Below are 19,429 nucleotides of genomic sequence, written 5' to 3'. Positions count from 1 at the left end.
AAAAAAAAAGATGGAGGCGGGGGGAAGTATTCTGTGTATTTTGGATGGTTCAACAATTTCAGTAACCAACCAGAGGTTTGCATAGGGGCCTGCCCTCAGCCTTAGCTTCCCTTCTTACCAAAAGTGGCAAGAATGCTGGTGACCCTCAAGTCAAGCTGGCTGTTTGCCTTCTGGGTACACGCTCTGAAATCAAAAAGCCAGAGAGAAGGCAGCCTTTGAAGATTCCCTCCTTACAGCTAGGTACAAAGTGTTTTATTGGGACTGCTTTTGTTGCTGTAAAGTGCCAGCTGCTATGAAAAGCTGCATTGAGACACAATGTCCTCATGGAGATGAGAGAAGAAAGAAAGGTGGGAGAAGAAGGAGAAAAGGTCAAATGGGAGTAGAAAATTCACCACACTGGGTTCTCTCTACCGTGACATTTCCCAGCTACAGGATCTGGAGCACTGGCTCCAGTTAGCTTGGTGGCAAAATTTACTGGGACTTGCAGGAAGTCTGGACTTTATTACAGCTGTTTGTTATTAAAGGGCTGACTGAATATCCTGCTCTCCTTGCCACATTTTTCAGGACTGATATCTGCCAAAAAGGAAACTAATGCTCTGTGCCTATAAGACTATGTTTAAGAAACACTGTTCTGGCCCCTGCGTTGTACCAAACCCTCTGGCTTCCACTCTCACTTGGCAGCAGCTCCATTCCTCCAGAGCAGAGAATGATGGCAAATACTTGTGGCCGCTAATTGCAGATTATTTTCACTTCTCCATCCTGAAGAAACTGAGCTGCAGCCAGTGATCCAGGGCCCCTGGGAGCTCCAGCAGCCTGGCTGGCTGGAGGAGCAGGGTTGCAGCCAACCTGGGTGAGCTCCGCAAGGCCTTCAGCAAAACCCTTCACCCGCAGCCACCCAGCTGGCTCTACAGACTGCATCTGGCCAAGGCCACGGCAAACCTGCATATGCCCCAGGAGTTGCCAGGCCAAGCCCTTCAAGCCTACAGCTATGCTCCAGTGCTAGGAGCACTATGTTTGCTAGGTCACTGCTAGAAGACAGCATTGTCCCGTTTGGGTTATTCAGTCCTGTCACTGCTCTGAAGCATTTTGGTTTTGATGGATGGAGCGGGAACCAGGAGCTGGCAAGCGTGCCCCCAGCCTCATGGACTTTATCTGGTAGTAAGTGACTGCACTTACAGAGAACTTCAGCTTGCATGAGTAAACAGCAGTTGCGAATCCTTTCTACTGTACAGATTCAGCTGAAATCCATAATAGCAACAACACCAAGTCCTTCTTTGTTCATTCCCAACTAGCCCCCAGGGCACTACTTTTTGCTAGAAATTCCATTAGTGTTTACTGTTAAGTTCACTGCAAGGCACTTCTGGTTTTAATTATATATTGTAATGCTTCCTCTGGCACTATCTCAGTATGGAAAAAATGAGCATAGGATGTAGACAGATGAAAAAACCTATTAATTCCAGCACTAATAATGCCACATCATTACAGTTACAAACGGATTTGTCTCCATTACCCAGCCCAAACAGTTGGCTTTCAGTGCCTGTATAGGAATGTAGTAAATATGGCAAAAATGTCTTTATCTGGGGAAGTTAATTTTAGATACCATGTTTAGCAAGGCAGTGGAACTACTTGGGAAAGAAATTATTGAACTTCCAATTAAAAAACACATCACAGGACGCATTGCATCTAGCTTTTCAGATATGCTCTCTTCACTGCATCCACCACATCGGAGTTTGTGCATGTTCAGCAGTGCTCATCTGTCCTGTTGTGAACTGGATGAACTGGAGTTCATTCCCTATCTCTGTAAGGCCGGAATCCCCAGACCTCCAGCCCACAGACCTGCCAACCCCACCACCCTCCTTTCATCCAGTCATGGATAAAACCACGTTTAATCTCCATGGAGCTCTTCCACTTGCTGAGGTTTCCTCAGGCCTGCTCTGTCAGCTCTGCTCCAAAAGCAGTCTCTCTACATGAAAGCTCAGATGGAGCTGCTGGTCCAAGGCTATGACAGCACCCAGGGGCAGACCCTTCCTGGGTATCTGTTGTGCAGGCCTTCTGCCTTCCAAGAATGCAGGGAGCAAGTGGAGGGGGGCTACAGGAGGTAATGTTGCAGTGCAGGGTTAGTTTTCCCTCACAAACCCAAATTGCATATGCTTTCAACCCCTTGCTGGGGCTAGGGAGGCTCGGCCTCACCCCTGCCTTGAAAGACCCTCTTTCTCATTTGAAAAAGATTCAAGTGGCTGTTTGGCTCCAGAGGTGCAGGCAAGGCATGGATGTATATTTGCCATGCACAATGATGTAAACAGAGTAATTACAATCGAATTAGGGAGGAAAACCCTGCAACACATAAATAGTTTGTAACTAGAGAGGTGGAGGATAATATTTTTGAATTATGCAGAGCTCCACTGATCAAAAATTCCTCAGTTTCTATTATTTCTGCCATATTTAAAGTTATTTTTGTCTTCAACAGTCTCAGCACTCACAAGCAGCTACCTGCGAAGTGTTCCTGTTTCAGAACTTCTTGCCCAGAGCTGGGCTCCTCGTTCTGTGTTTATGTTCCTTGCACACCCCTTGTAGGAGGCAGCAGGACTCAGCACTTAGTGTTGGCTGTAGGGATGGGGTAGTTGATGCCAAATGTCAACTGGATGCAAACACACACGTATGTATATTTTCAAATTCAGGAAATTGGAGCACAAAAACGCTAGCTCTTGCTAATAGGAATTGAAATACTGAAGATCTACTGGCGTTTCCTCTTCTATTGACACTCTGAGGCTTAGCACCGCACCCCACCTTGAGATGCCCTCATGAGATTTCCTGTGGGGTGGGAACATCCTCTGTCTATCAACAACAATGCTGATATTTGTTGTTATCTTTAGAGGACTGATGAGATAAAGACCATGGAGTTCTGTGTCTCATGGACAGATGCCACAGTGCAGTACCTTAGTTTGTTGCAGGTAAAATTAAGATTTTTTGCTAAAGTGGTTGTAAGTAATGATGGTGAAGACCACTTCTGGCCATTCTCTATCTGAGACTATTGGCTGTGATATTTCCCTTTACAAATTACTCACAGCACTCTGTTCTTTGCTATTAAGAGCCAAAGAAGATACCTCTTCCTCTGTTGAAATGTTAAACTACATGAATCATAGCCCAATGAGTGAAGCTGCAAATTTTATAATTACAGAACATTTTCTTGTTCCATCACTGGGGTTATTCTAAAGAGGTTTTCTATGCTGAACTCTTTCAGATATTTACTGATAGCAGAAAGTACACAGAGATTCCTCTTCAGAGACTTCTAATGAATGCCACAGGCTCTGATCTTGATATCAAATGACAACACTCACCTCAGGCTGAAAGCCTGCATGCAGCTCAAGGCATTGTCTTGACCTTCCTAAAGGGAGCAAAAGGCATCAGCTGAAGTCACTTGGAAGGGATCACATGGTAGGAAGTGCAAGGAATTGACATCTGTAAGCCACTTGAGATGATGGGAAAGACACCTTTGTGAACACTAGCTGAAACCATCGCGTAACTGAAGATGAAATGTCCCCATGCTTTGATAGGCTTCGCGCTGGGTCCTGCACAGAAATTCTGCAGTACTACACAGTAGTGTAGTAGAAGGGACAGAAATTCAACTGGGTGGAAATTCCAGAACAGATTCCTACAAAATCCCCAAAATTCCTGCAAAATCCTGCTGGCAGGCAGTGTCTCCTGTGACTATGGGAGAAGCTGGGCACCATGCTCTGCCAATGCAATCTCTAGCTACAGCACAGGTATCACCTCTAATTTTAGCCCCAGGAGCAGTGAAAGCCCTCTTGAGTTGCAGCATACATTGATAAAGCATCTAAATCAAGGCTGCTTAGCCTAAAGCTGGCTTTCGAATGGAAAAGGCCGAGTGCTAAATTTTAAATCTAATTTTGAATGACGCTGAATTCAGCCGAGAAATTGCATTTTTCCCTTGGGACAGAGATGGGTCTGTGACTGCAGGCAATTGCCTCTACAGAGCAAGCTTGGTTTTTTTTTTTGTATCCAGTCAGTTTTGAAGCTGAGCGATCCATGTGTGGTGAGTCAAAAGTTGGCTGTCAGTGTAGGGTACAAACCACCTCCCTATTTGGGGTTATTACTGCAGAATTTTACACAAGCTGTCCTACATGTATATAGAACACGTGCATATATCTGCGTGTGCATATATATATACATAAATCATTATTTATGTTACAGATTTTGTTTAAAGTATATACATCGAAATTGATGTATACATTAATACACACTGAAGGGCTGGTGTTCTGCTTTTCCTTTTTTCTGTGTGTCTGAGTGATGCACAGGAGTAGTCAGAGTGCAAGGAGGAACATTGTTCTGCTTAGAAGAGTACTGCAGCATTATAACATTAATGTTAGACCTCCAAGCACCTTTAAATCACCAATTCCCACTCTTGCAGCAGTTTGATGTTAATGTTTGTCAAGAGCTGGATGTTAATGATCAGAGAAGCTACTAAATTAACAGCTCTGGAGACTTAATTGTCAGAACACTTTCAATTATTTATTAGGGAAGGAAATCCCTACCTGTAAATAGAGCCAGCAAAGGGTTGTTTCAAGCCAGGAGCAGTAACAACACATTAAAGCAGTCACAAGTCATGAGTTAAGGCCACTAAAATTATCAATATGGTTTGAACTTCAAAAAGCAGTAAAATAGCATCGATCATTGTATTCTGGCCTCTGAATCTTTAACCTGCTCAAAATGCCATTTTCTAGATTTTCTCTGTCATTAAAGCTGGAACTTACTGTAGAAATTCTGTCAATTCTCACTTTCTCATAGACCTCTCGGGTTCATGCTTTATGGAGAACACAACATCTTGTGACACTGACAGTGCAGTTGTAAAGCTGCCAACAAGGAGCACACCTTCTAATAAAGATCAAAATTTTGAGCAGTGGAATTGTTTTCCCCAAAAAGTGAGCCCAGACCATGGGCTGTGTCTTTCTTGTCTGGTGCCTTCTGGGATGTCCAAGGTCCAAGAGTTGAGTGATAATGGCACCTTGCTGGAGAATTTTTCTCTGGTCTATGAAGGGAAATAAGTACAGTGCCGTATTTGCATTAAGCACGTCTTGCCCCTTTGCCATGGCTCTTGTGGGTACATCTCTGCATCTGTCCACAGGAAAGTGGTCCCCCCAGTGTCCTGCCAGACCCTTGCTCCCTCAATCAACCCATTCTCACCAAGGCATTTGGGGTACAAGACGGCCACAATGCAGAATGATTGATGCTGGTAGGGACCTCTAGTGGTCACCTGGTCCAACCCTCTGCTCAGGGAGGTTGCCCATGCCCAAGACTCAGGATGCTGCATCCGGGCAACATAGCTGCTCTCCCAACAGGCACCTTGTTTACTAAATAGAAAAACCTGGCAGGAGAGTGAGCCTCGGGTACATCAGCACAGGCAAATGGGGCACGCAGAGTGCTAAGTGCTCGCTCTGCCCACGCTGTGCTCAGAGAAGCAGCAGTGGAACATGCTTCTGCAGGGGGATCAATTCCAGCAGGAGAAATTGCAAGGACAGGAAGGAGGGGAGGAGTGAATGGTGCTCCTGCTTTTCCCTTGGATGAAGTTTTACCATGTTGGCCTGAAGATTTGCTAGTCGCCCACAGGAATTTGTTTTCTTAAGGCTAGAAGTAATAGACTTTCATAATTACATTAAAGCATTGAAGACTGCTCACGCTGCCCCTGCTTTCTCTCCCTTTCTCCTCCTTGCTAAAACAAACCTCATGCCCACGTTCTTTTCCTCGCACTGACTGCACATCTTTCCACCAGGGCTTATGCAAACTGCACTGTGACCCTTTTTCAGCAGCTAGCCAGCCACGCACCTGTTTTCAATTAAAATTTCTTACTGTAGCTCTTGCTGGCTCAGAAAAGTGTTTTGACAAGCGTGAGGTTTCCTGCCCCTGGAAAGAACAACATCTCTTTAACAGTGCAGTGGGTTCTCCTGGAGAGATCTTACCCTGAGCTGCAGAGAAAGCTGCACTCGCTAAAAGGATCAGAAGCTGAATCAGCCATTGTGGTACCAAGTGTCCCAGAGCTCCTGGCTTTAAGAGGGCTTTTGGCACCAGCACAGGACATGTTGCTTTGCTTTGGCTTTGGTTGCTGCCATTACAGTGTCCTCATAAAGATACTTCTCAATCTCTGCTTCTTGTGCTCGAACATCTGCTTACCCCAGTTTGAGACAAAATATATATGATATTCTTCTTAAGGATAATATCAGGAACTTCAGCTGAGCCTGGTGGGGTACAAAGCTGAACTGAGGCTGTAACTATCAGCCACCCACCATCTTTACTGCAGTGCCTAGAAAGCCCTCGCTAAAATGAGAGGAGATCTATTCATGCTTTCATACTGGAGAAAAAATCTGTGAGGATGGCACTTTCTGTACAATGGCTTCTCCAGTTCTCAGGGACTTAGAGCATTTCTGCCTCTGCTCTCCTTGACCTATGTCCTGCTAAAATTTTCTGTGAGTTATTTGTCAGGTAAATATGCAAAAGGGCCATCCATCCCATCAACAGATGGTGGCAGTGGCTGAGAGCTACCCTATTAATTGCTGACCCCATTTCTATTTTGGTCACTTAGCACATCCTCTAGGAAACGGATGGGATCAGTCATGATAAATCCAATCTCTGTGGCCCCAGATAATCTGTTTTCAAGCTGGAGTGGGCACTGTTTGTCCTGACAGCCGGCTGCAGGACAGCCAAGGGACTGCAGGGCAATGTGGCTGCAGCTCAGAAGAGAAGACTTGTGTCACTGCTTCTGTGTACAGTAAGTGGGTTTGGTTTACAGCATTGTGTCCTAGAGTGTCCTGCCTGAGGTATGGCATATGCCACTCTTGCATGATGCACTGTAGGAATGCATCTCTCTAAAGGTGCAACTGGTTAATTCCTGAATGGCTTACAGCCTTTCTTTTGGGTATTAAATTCATGCACAAAAGCCACATGTCTACTAACTGTAGGAGGCTGGAGAAAGATACATGTGATTCAAATTGTTCAGTGGTTTTGAACCCAGATCTCCTGTTTCTCTAGGCACTATAATATGAGACACTGTGCCTTAGTGGTAGGGATCTTTGAAGCTCCCAGTGCTGCAAATGCTCTGCTGTGCCCTGAAACAAAGCAGCCTTCAAGATATCAGTAATGGTGGAAGGTGTACACCGGGATTTAAAAGTGATTTGACCATCCTGATGATCAGACAAAGTGAATCACAGAATCACAGAATTGTAGGGGTTGGAAGGGACCTCCAGAGATCATCGAGTCCAACCCCCCTGCCAAAGCAGGTTCCCTACACCAGGTCACACAAGTAGGTGTCCAGGCAGATCTTGAATATCTCCAGAGAAGGAGACTCCACAACTCCCCTGGGCAGCCTGTTCCAGTGCTCCGTCACCCTCACCGTAAAGAATTTCTTGCACACATTTGTGCGGAACTTCCTATGCTGCAGTTTCTGGCTGTTTCCCCTTGTCCTGTCTCCACACGTTGCTGAAAAGAGTCTGGCCTCGCTGCTCTGCCCCCCACACCTTAGATATTTATAGACCTGGATCAGGTTCCCTCTCAGTCTTCTTTTCTCAAGGCTAAACAGACCAGTTCACTCAGCCTTTCTTCATAGGGGAGATGCTCCAGGCCCTTCACCATCTTTGTGGCCCTCCGCTGGACTCTTTCCAAGAGATCCCTGTCTTTTTTGTACTGGGGAGCCCAGAACTGGACACAGTACTCCAGATGAGGCCTTACCAGGGCAGAGTAGAGGAGGAGGGTCACCTCCCTCAATCTGCTGTCTATGCTCTTTTTATGCACCCCAGAATGCTTGTCAAGAAACACTTAACCATCAAGAGGAACAGAAGCTGCATCCCAGCTGTTCCCTCCTTGGGCTGGGTGCCCAGTGCTGGGCTGCAGATCTGGCACAGCAGCAGCTGGACAGCTGGGGAGTCAGATCTGTGCCCCCCAGCAGCAAAAAGAGCTCTGCTGGGATTCCCAGCAGGCCAGGAGGGCAGGGGAGGCCCAGAGACTTCCAGAACAATGCAGTAGTTTTCCCCCTGGGCAGCTTGTCTCCGCTGTATTTGTGTCCCCAGCTGCTTAGCAACTGGATTAAACTGTCACAAGATGCTGGCGGTGCCCTCCCTGCCAGGGCAGGGGCAGGGCTACATCTGGTGGGACTGTCTGCCAGAAGAGTGAGCAGGGTCCTGCTGTCTGCGGCTGTGCCCAGGCTCCAGCCCTCGCCCAGTCTGACAATGCTCTGGGAGAACTCAGGCCTTCTCCCTGCCGGGTGGCCCTGCTCAGTAGTTCTGACCTCCTTTTCAGGGCCACGCGAAGGGCAATAGATGAAAACAGAGTTGTTGGGAGGGCAGTTTATAATATCACTTGTCCTTATAAGTGGCTGACGTGGAAAATATAGTTGTTTGCGAGAGTTGACAGCTTGTGTTTACCTCGATCTGCAAGTATTTGTAATTCATTTCTAAAATGATGAAGCTCTAGACATACCGGGAACATTACAAATGACCCTCAGCGCTCTGATGTGCTTCCAAAACATGCGCTGCCACGAGTTGAAAAGCACGAAGACTCAGATGTTTCCAGGGAGAGATAGGGAGATGATGCAGATGAAATGAAAATGGTGGAGATAACTCATCTATCTCTATACAAATATTTAATTTTGATGGCTGGAAGCAACCACAATGATTACAAATGGGGAGAAAGCGTCATCACTCCGAGCATCTCTCCTGCCTGATGCCACGGCACTCCCAGGAGCTGGTGCCAGCAGTAGGCCCATGCTTTGGTTTTCATTCTCTCCCACACCTCCTGGCCCTGCTGTGCCTCAGGCACCTCTGTGCTGATAGATCAAGAGTCTGGGGACCAGCGTCACACCTCATGGGAGTTGGAATATATCTATGACAGAAATAGGACGTTTTGGAAGTGGGTGGCATTGCCAAAGATTCAGCATTACTGAGCTTTTCAAAGAAACATGAGGTAACTTCTGTCCACACAGGTGCCCAAAATTTCAACTCTTTCATCTGTGTGTGGAGAAAGAACAGAATGCAGTTTTGCTATTTCTCAGTTTCTTTACATTTTTATGGCAGTTCCTCATGGTCCTCTGTGCTAGGTTGGATACTAGGAAAAGTTTCTTCTCCAAAATAATGGTGAGGTATTGGAATAGGCTGCATGGGGAGGTGGCGGGGTTGTCACTGTCCCTGGAGGTGTTCAAGAACTGTCTGGATCTGACACTGAGGGACGTGGTTAGTAGGCATGGTGGGGGTGGGCTGAATGTTGGACTTGATGATCTGAGAGATCTTTTCCAAACTTAATGATTCTATGATTCTGTATCTCTTGTGACTAGGGCAGGAAACCTCTGAGACTGGAAAATCCATTGCAAAATCTGCATCAGAAACTGGTGGTGGAGGTGGGTGGGCCAGCTCTGGCCAACATCTGGCCTGAGGTTTCAGCAGCAGGTTTTAGGGAGGCAGTTTTTGTTCTGAGAGGGAGCAGGAGAGGACGCTCAAATTGCAACCTTGTGGCTAAGTGATTTTTTTTCCACCAGAAGTATGTCTGAAAACTGCATCTAATGTTTCCCATTAAAGCAGCCACTAACATAGAGGCAGGGCTCCCAGCATGAGCCAGTACTTGCTGACAAGATCTGCATGCACCACATGAGGGAATGTATAGCTCTCATGGCTTTCAGACCACCCTAAGTGATTTGCCATAGCTCTTGTAATGATGCAGAGCCAAACACGTCCATACCTCATGTCACAGAAGTCAGAAGGATCTGACTTCAAACTCCTTGGCTGAAATAAAATGGAGCCAGCAAGCCCAGGGCTCTGCTTCTGGGCACTGGATTGCCCTCCTGAGAACCAAGTGCTGAAAGGGACTATTGCATTCTGACGGGGCTGTGAAGTCAAACGTCTTTCACTCGCCCACCCATTCACTTGCACAAGCAATGTAACAGCAGAATAAAAGCCCATACCTACAGCAGAGATTATATAATCCTCCACTTTCAAATGCCCTGGCTCCCAAGGTTGCTTTTCACTTTTGGAACAGGGCCTTATTCTAATTTGCAAAGGATTTGGGTGTTAACTCTCAGATTCCTTGTGATACAGTCAGCAGGTAACTGTTTTGAGTGGGCAGAAAACAAGCTGGGGTGTTTTTGTCTTAAATGCATGAATTTTCACTTAAATGCAGATATTTTTACTTGTGCTCTACTGCTCTCACTCCAGTATTTATCACTTTCTTTACTAAACCTGATCTCTCCAAGACACCATCAGCTGTCTAGAAAAACAGAAAGCTACAGTGGAGGAGCCAGACATGGAGAAGTCTCTTTTCTTCTGCATAGCTTGTGAATATTGCTTCAGAAAGAAAATGTATTACAACAAATTTGTATCAACATCCAAGCTCACACAGTGAACCAGCTAAGAATCTATTAACTTAGTTTGAAGTATGTGGCCAAATATTTATAGGACAGTCTAGATTTCCATGCAAACTTTCACAAATTTAGACAGCTGCCTCCAGTGCTGTTGAAAGCACATACAACCAGCACATCTGAAAATCAATACATCCCATTTGGGTTGCGTACCTCGGTTGGTCACATATTGCAACCACTACCTTTATCCCAGTTTTAAGTTAGCTCCAGAGCATTTTCTATACAGTTATCATTGTTACTATACGGATTGCCATTGTTGGGAAAAGAAATGGATATTTTAACTATCATGATCCTTTTTTTTTTTCCTGTAGTTTGAGCTTCATCTTTATTGCAGCTCAATTTTCATTCCAGAATTGCTCAGTAGGTCTAAATCTAGAGAAAATAGAGCCCTAGCCGTCTTAGTGATCCTGGACAGTAGAGAATACAAAGAAGCTCTTCTAGGGCCATCTGTTTTGCTGCAAGAAAGGCTTTCAGAAACAAATCCAGATAGTTGATTCATTATAAAATAGACATAAGTTATGAAGATATTCATAGAAACAAATCCATTGGAGACCTCTTAAGTTCCTGGCTGTTATTACTCTTATTTTTTAAGTCAGCACTGGCTATCAACATCACATGAATAATGCAGTGCAAAAGACAAATGCAAAATAGCAATAGCTGCAGAGACCAGAGCCTTACCACTGGTAGCATTTAGATCATATAATATGATTGTAATTGCTCTTCTGGAGGCATGGTTGTTGTGGGATCAAACTCTGACTGTGGGTGGGGGAAGATGTCCCCAAGCAAGAGCTCACTGTCTCCTGAGCCATGTGTGCCTCTGAAGATGCAGCCAAGCTGTGTGCAACTGTGTGCAGACTCTGGCTTGTGGGGCATACTTTGGCACAGACAGAACAGGAACTGAGGGGAGTGAGATGCAAAAATTTTTCTCTAAATTAAATCTATGATGAATATCAGGTCTTAGCTTAAATAACATTCTTCTAAGGAAGTCTGGACCAGGGACCTATGTCCTAAGTGCATATTCAGGGATGGATTTTCATCCATCCATTCCCTTCACAGAATAGCAGGCTGAAATCCATGTGGCTGCAACAAGAAGCTTGTTATGTAGCCACACAGCAGGCCTGGAAATAAATTCCAAATCGAACAAAATTTTATGCAACTTTATATTTTTAAAAGCATCTTAAAGCAATCTGTAGCCATGCAGCAATAAAGATGTTTAATCATTGTAGTCTGTGCTATGCTGAAACTAAATACAATCCTATTTCATAAAAGACTGTGTTCACTCAGGGGCATCAGTTTCAGTCTGCTTGAGAGACATGTGTGCCTCATCCAAATATCTCTCCCAGTAACAAATCCATCAACAGGTTTTATCAAAATTAAAAACAAAATGAGATCTAACTGTTGAACTCCTGAGCACAACAGGGCTGGAGACCAGAAAGATGAGCAGCATTAGTCTTCCTCCACACGAAAGCTCCAGGTGAAGTGTACATGATAAGGGCATCACAGCTGTTGGAGCAGAAGTCATGGCAGTGACAGCACAAGAGACTCCTGGCATCCAAGTCTGACTTCCTCAGATGTTCATTGCCAGGTTGATGAACTAATATTGAAAGAAAGATCAAATTTACAATAAGTAATTTCAGGTCCTTCACCTGCCTCCCCAAATAAAAGAGCAAAGTTCAAAAGCATTCCCTTGCTCTGATTTGACCTCACACAGGGAAAGGGATCTTTGTTCAGTGGCTTTTATGTCCTGTTCCTACTGGAGACCATAGGTAGTAAGCAAGCAGGACTTTCCAGCATTTACTTCTGTGCTTAAAGGGAAGAGGGTAGAGCTCTTTGAGCACTGAATGCCAATAGCAGCAGTGTGTTTATTTCCTTCACCACAGCCCAGGAGCTTTCACATTTGCTGTGCCAGGGAACTCAGTGTGCATTGCCCCAGGGAACTTCGGGTAAGTGTAAAATCAGAGAGAGACAGACCATGTGTGCAACAGGAAGACAAAGAGAGCACAAAGAAAACAACAAGCCTATGCTGAGAAGCTGAGGATGCACATTAACTGACATGCTGATTTCAACTGCTGAGGGAGTTGAAAGAATCCCGTCCCAGTTTGCTGCCTCTCCTTTCCCCCACTGTGAGCTGGCACCCAAGGAAGGTAAAAGTAGAAAAGCCAGAAGGGGGGATGGGAAGCTGTCTGTGTGCAACAGGGCAAGGAAGGAAATAGCATAAAGGAGATGTAATCAGTGTGCGTGTTGTAAAATCACAGCCCTGATGAAATCTATGGCAGACAGTCCTGTGCTCCCATGGACACAGATTTCACCTCCAGTTCTTATGTGAAGACCAAACGCTAGAGAAGCCACATCATTTTGCTGGTGTTTATGAAGCTGCACTCATACCTCGCCAATATTCAACTTAATGAAATCCTTGTTTTTCACACTCAATGCTTGGAATACTCCTGAAATGAAAAGCAGGACACAGGAGCTATAAATATGCTTCATTCATATTCATGCATGAGCTCCCCATCCCACATCGGGTGGCTGTGTCTAGGGCAGGGAGGGCCTGGCACAAAGGCTGGATGCTTAGGGCTGCTGAGTGGTGGTGGCTGCTCTGAAAAATGAATTCCTTGGAAGGGGAAAAGTCTTGCTGACTTCAGGCCTCTGTGCAAGCCTCACATCAGGAATCAAAAGGAAATGAATGCCTAAGCACTCAGATTTGGATAATCAGAAATCATCTAATTTTTCTCTCAGTACTTTATACTTCTCACAGAATCACAGAATGGCCAAGGTTGGAAGGGACCTCAAGGATCATGAATCTCCATGCCACATGCAGGGCCATCAACCTCCCCATTTAATACCGGACCAGGCTGCCCAGGACCCCATCCAACCTGGCCTTGAACAGCTCTAGGGATGGGGCATCCAAAATCTCTCTGGGCAGCCTGTTCCACCACTCTCACCACTTCTATTGCCACGGACATAACCAGGAAGTAAAGAGAAGAAAAAACAAAAAGTATTACTCAGGAAAATTCATTGCGATTGTCATTGAGTTGAGATGCGTTGTGTTTGAGTTGAGTTTGGAGTCACACTGATGATCACTTCAGTATTTATCCAGCCATTTTACTTGTCTCTACTGCTTCTGCTCCAGAACAAGTGAAACACTGCATGCGAATGAACCAAGACCTATGGTGCCTTGATGAGCAGAGAACAGTATCTTCAGCCAATTCAAAAGAAATTGGAGGGAAGTGGTGACAGTGAGTTTGAGTACTGGGGAGAATAGGGGCTGGACCCAACAGGACACACAACTGCTCCATATTTTTATGAGTAAGATTTGGCTAAAAACTGGCTGGGCACCACTATTCCAATGGGTGTGACACGAGAAAAGGACACAACACAGACTTTGCCAGCATTCTTTACATGCCTTGTGCATTGCTGTGGAGTTTATGAAGCTGGCTCTATTCACTTGGGGAAATTTTCCATCAGCAGCAAAGCATTTTTCTCTTTACAGGAGAAAAGCTATTCTAAAAACAAATGCTAAACAGAGCTACTTTATATTAGCCATTGAATATACACACTTTACCTCAGATATTAGGCAATATGCTTGATAGCAACCGAAAGTGGTTTTTTTTCTTCCAGAGGAAGAAGATACTCACGACTTGCATTCTCTAAGCGAATTAGGCAGTTTAGAAAATCATCAAAATCAATCTGGAACTGCTCATCAGAGTATCGGAGGACGATCAGCTGCAGCAGGTAGTTGTTGAGTTGATATCCTTCCCAAACACATACACAAAGGAAAAAATGAGCAGCCGCATAGAACAGATAAGGATCTGCAAATATGTACTAACTAATGTTGAAAACCAGTTAATAGGAAGATGTGCAATGGCACACATCCACCCAGGAGGTGATCTGATTGTGAAGTGAATAACTAACTGAACAACAAATTTTGCAGTCACTGGATATGACAGACCACTCTGTCTCTCTGAATATTGAAGAGTCTTCTGCTAAGCTAGGTGCTTTAATAATAAAAATACTTTATGATGTTATGCAAACCCATGATTGCTCTTCATTACAAAGAGCTTACTCACTGCTCCTACACACCTAAGGTGGAGATGGGCTCCGAAGTGTTTTCCTTTAGGTTTAACCTTGCAGTGTTGAGTTTCATAGAGCTTAACAAAAATGTAAACATTTATCTGACAAGCAAGAGGATGGAGCATGCCACTGGCCCATTACTGACTGCTTCAAACCCTTGTGGGCACAAGGAAAGCTAAGGTTGGCCATGCAAGTGCTCTAACTAAAGGGTAGTCTGATCTTACCTACATCTCTGTACACATTTCAGAAGAGGCTGCAGGGTCGCCACAAAGGAGCATGCGGGTTTTCACTTAGATGCTAAAAGTCCATTCAATTTCCCTTCTACATACCTAAAGTCTTCTCTGGGATTTAGTGCTTCTTGCAGTTACGGGGTACCCAGCCGGCATCATTGGTTGAAACCTTCTTTGCCTACAGAAATTTGCCTGACTTATCTTACCTGTAGTGTTCATAGCGCTTGTCTTACCTGCAGCTTTGAGAGCACTGCGAAGCTCATAGGAGGACATCGAGCCAGATTTATCAAAGTCAAATCGAAGAAAGATATTCTGTTACACAAGGAACAGATGAAAAGTTCAGTATTTCCACATGAAAGGGAGAGTAGAAATGGCATACAAAGGCAAGGTGTTTATCTCTGTGTGGCATAAGCTCTCAGTAAAGTTGACAAGACTTTAGACTAGATCTAGTTTGATCTGCAGTAACTGAGAATAACATCTGGGACCCAATTCTCTGTCATATGGGTAGGCTGTTGTGAAACTTAAGTACTGCCAAACCCAAGCATTCAGAAATGATGAAGTGCTCTTCATAAAAAGAATTCTGTGATTTTTAAGAAGTAATTTTTATCTGAGAAGGATGTATTTTTATTTGTCTTCTACCTTCTTTCCCCTAAGGCAGAATCCTGAATCTGTTTTCATGTTTTTCTCTATAATTCTGAAGGTAGAAACTAATTGTTTAACAAGAAATTGAGATTATCCCTTACTCATTTGCTTGTGGATATAAAGATTCTAAATACCCATGGTGTACCTGGTGCAACTGGTTTTAGTTTTGACCTAAGTATTAAATGATGAAGTTGGAGTTCAAATCCATCCTTTTAATGAGATGACAAACAAAAATCTCCCTTAGAATATGAGTTAAATAGAGATGTTTTCACGTTCAGTTTGAAATTTGCTATCAGATATATGTGCAATCTTCTTACAGAAGTCAAAAATTTCTCAAGCTTCCTTATTAAAAAAACAATGCATCTTTTGATAAAAGAGGTATGACATTAGGACCCAGAATAAGTGCCATTTCTGATGGCACAGACAAGAAGCAGAGAGCTGCATATTTTGAATGCTTGGGTGAAGTATGAATTCAGAAAAAAACTATTAATGACCATGAGGAAGCAATTATGATGCCTTTATTTGAATATTCACTCTGTGCCCTGATTCTGAAAGTCTGCTTCTTTTTACTGCCATACACAACAGCAGGGAAATGTGTTTAAAATTGGAATCAACTTTCCCAGACTTCAGTACTTTTGATTACTGAGAGATCGATAATGGAAATGCAGTGACTTATGAGATGATGTTTCCTACTAGAGATGAATCATCATTTTCTTCTTCTGTACTCCTTAATTTTCATTTTGATTGGATTCCTTGGTAGCGCCCACTACATTCTTTGTCCCAAACATACTTGATTTCCTTATTAAAATCTCTGTTATTTCCAGAAAACCATTAAGGTTTAGCATCATGGAAAGCCAGGGTCCAAAAACAAGCAGTATATTTTTAAAACATTTGTTTTGAGTTTAAATTTCTGGCTTATAAACACTCCTGTCTCTATTTTTGTCTGCATATGCATAATAAGCTAGGCATGAAATAGCTACTAACATGGAGAAACAAATACAATGCATAATGTCACCTACTATCCATTTCTTCAGTTTTTCCCAGAAAACTTTGAACTCACTGAATTCCAGTTTCCCGTTGCCACTGGTCTAATAATCTGGATTAAGGAAAATAACACATTGCATACAGGTGCAAATTCCAGCTGAATTTACTATTTCTTTAAACATATAACATTACATTGTCTTGTGCCACTGAACCTGATGCAGGATTTGTCACGAGGTGCAGGCTCAAGCAGCTACAGTCATGGCTGTGGCTGTGATACTTAGGGAACATAATGTGATAGAAAAACACAGCTGAACAATGCAGGCTCCACAGAACAAGAAAGACAGAGTGTTCTGAGACAAGAACAGCTTTGGATGTAAATGTGATCTAAATGATTCAGAGAATGAAATTACCTGATTAAAACAAATTGCTACTGTAGTTGAAGCAGTTAGTCAACCAATGTGTTATTCAGTATTGTTATCTAGAGATGATGCAGTGACTCCATCAAAGATTAAATGAGAGTTGTGAGACGAGGCTGGCAAAATCTGGTCTGAAATAATAGTCTGTAAAGTAGTGCTGAGAGATAGTGACAAGATGTACCTGGACTTCACTGTTCCTGAAATGTGAGGGTCTTCTTAATACTTATGTACTGAGTTACTGACGGTCACCTCACTCGTATTTCTCTTCCCCTTTCCATCTCACTTTTCAAAATAAAGCCCTTGCTGAGATGGACACTAGCTCAGCAAGCGTTCACAATAGCCAATGTGTGCCATGCCATTAAATAGCATGCTTTTGTTTAAGCATCTGTGACATTACTGAGGGCACCCACAGGTTCCATGGACACTGTCATTCCTATGAAAAGTCTGTCTTTGTACTCAGCCAGGTTCTTCTTCCTGGTGTCAAGACTTTGCTCCCATCCCCCTGCTGCATGGTGACTACAATCAGGAAATTTGATGGCATATGACATGGAATGGACTTGCAAGCATCAACTCAAGCTTACATTTGTGTCCTTTTGCTCCTCCATTTTATTTTAAATTCCATGACCATTATGAGATGGTTGTGCCTGTATTCCTCGTGCTTCCAAAGCAGATGAGATATCTCCCCATTAATTCAAAACTATGTAGAGATTTTCTGGGAAGCACTGCAAAACATGGAAACTATTTGGCTATAACCTAAATAGTAGGAGCTGCCATATGCCAGGGTCAAGTGTAGACTCTTGTTCTGCTCTAAAACCATGTAAGGATGAGAGGTGAACATGGACTGGCTCCCTACTGAAGCTTGGTTTCTAAGGGAGGAGATTTAGGACTGGTCCGCTGTTTCTTGTTGCACGTGCATAGTGACGGATCTCCACCAAATTTTAATGTTATGGACATAGCTTTTACAGGATACAGTTTGATTTATTTCGGTTTTGCATTAGAAGTCTTTGAGAACATGCTACTGCCATCATGGACTTAAGCAACTGAAGGAAAACATAAGAATTTACTAGTTGAACGAGCAGGACAAAACTCACATATTAGATAGTTGTCTTGTCAGAACTGTATCTGTTTTGTCTCTTGTAACAAAATCAACTGTCAGAAAAGCATACCACCAAAAATAGGTCTACCTGAAGAGAAGCCATACTAAATTCAACAGACAGCAAAACATTGCAAAGGATGAACCCAGTGGAGAACTGCCAGGGCTGTAATTCATCAAGTCTAATATCTATGCCATCATTTAGCATTTCTCACAGTCAAGCACATCCTGATCAAGCATAATAACACCATTCTTTTCACTGTCTGTAGGAGAAGTCTAGAAAGCTAGCATAGATGTAGACACTTCCACCACAAATGCCTAAATTTGGACAGAAAAATCTTACCCACAAGTCTGCTTCCTGGAGTTCTAGAGTCCAGCTGAATGTCCAGATTCACCAGCTTTTCATCTGGCTCTCAAAAAACCCACAGCCCTGATGTCAATAACTTTTACCAATCTGCTGATTCCTAATTTTTTTACCCATAATTTCCATGCACACCTCTGTCTGGTGAATTCCACTCTACAGACAGCAGACAGAGTAATACTTCAGTAATCTTTTCCAGATCTTTTCTGAATAATCTGCATCTTGAAAAATCCACTGTTCTCTATGTAAATAACTTGAGATTTATTTGTACAGGTGTTTGGCTTGAAGCATCTCCCTCTGAATTGTGCAGCAGAAAATGGTCTGTCTTGAAACTCCTAACCCTGAATTTCTAAAGCAAAAATCAGAATACAACTTTCAATTTTTTTCCTTTTCCTTTCCAGTGGACAGCATTCTCAACATGACATTGCCACACTCATTTCCAATATTCATGACAGGCCCTGCTATGAACAATTATATTCAGTATTTGTTCAGCACCACGAGCACTTATTTGAAAGGATACATCCATAAGAGAAATGATGTTTCGGCATGAAATGAGACTTAACTTCTTGAATTTGATGTCCTTTGCTGAAAAAAGACAATAATAAGAAAGAAATCATTGGGCAAATCTACCTTTTATAATTCCATAATAGAAAACAGAATTTCATAAGCACTGATAGCTGGCTCTTAGGCCTCATGGGAAGGATTCATGCACTGGAACATGAAGACAGCCCACTCTTTATGGAAATCATAATCCAGACAGAGGAGGTATGAACTGAAGACATAAAAGAAAATATTCTCTTTGTTTCTTGTTATACAAAGGAACTATGGCAGTGCCATGAACTATGTCCAGGTCTTACTAGTCCCACTCCCAGCAGAACAGTAGTGCAGTGTAGAACTAGCTTCATTGAACTGACATGGGTCATGCTGGAGGCAGGGCAATCAAGTGGGTAGATCACAGACTAGATGTTTTTCCAGCTCTGCCCTGGCTGGAGGACACCATGCAAGACTAGTAACACAGCCTTTATTTTTCCATCTGTAAGGGAGCTTAAGAGCAGCTTTTATAAAGTTCTTTATGGCTCTTAACTGCATGCCACTGAGCAACAACAGAGATTATCAGTACTTACTGTTTTTTAATACTGCATTTAGAACATATTCAAGTTCTTCTGCAGCTACTTCCATGTCCTGAAGTTTAAAAAAGAAAAAAGACAAAAAGACAAAAAA

At 43.4% G+C, this 19,429-nt stretch overlaps 1 protein-coding gene across 1 annotated transcript in view; it reads right to left on the bottom strand.

Moving 5' to 3' along the window:
• Window positions 1-9,261: 9,261 nt before the first annotated feature.
• The window catches only part of CAPN9 (calpain 9), a 30,029-nt gene continuing 19,861 nt past the window's right edge, over window positions 9,262-19,429 (bottom strand). Inside the window, exons 14-20 of the mRNA XM_003204038.4 lie at window positions 19,333-19,390; window positions 18,729-18,793; window positions 16,374-16,442; window positions 14,946-15,024; window positions 14,047-14,163; window positions 12,797-12,855; window positions 9,262-12,005 (exon numbers count right to left, since the gene is read on the bottom strand). Coding sequence (XP_003204086.1) covers window positions 11,979-12,005; window positions 12,797-12,855; window positions 14,047-14,163; window positions 14,946-15,024; window positions 16,374-16,442; window positions 18,729-18,793; window positions 19,333-19,390 — 474 coding nt within the window. The 3' untranslated portion in view covers window positions 9,262-11,978. The remainder of the gene's footprint in view (window positions 12,006-12,796; window positions 12,856-14,046; window positions 14,164-14,945; window positions 15,025-16,373; window positions 16,443-18,728; window positions 18,794-19,332; window positions 19,391-19,429) is intronic.

The sequence above is a fragment of the Meleagris gallopavo genome, chromosome 2 (genome assembly GCF_000146605.3).
Source record: "Meleagris gallopavo isolate NT-WF06-2002-E0010 breed Aviagen turkey brand Nicholas breeding stock chromosome 2, Turkey_5.1, whole genome shotgun sequence".
NCBI classification, from domain to species: domain Eukaryota; kingdom Metazoa; phylum Chordata; class Aves; order Galliformes; family Phasianidae; genus Meleagris; species Meleagris gallopavo.
The sequence above is the reverse complement of the archived record's forward strand: the minus strand, read 5'-3'. Positions and strand labels throughout refer to the sequence as shown.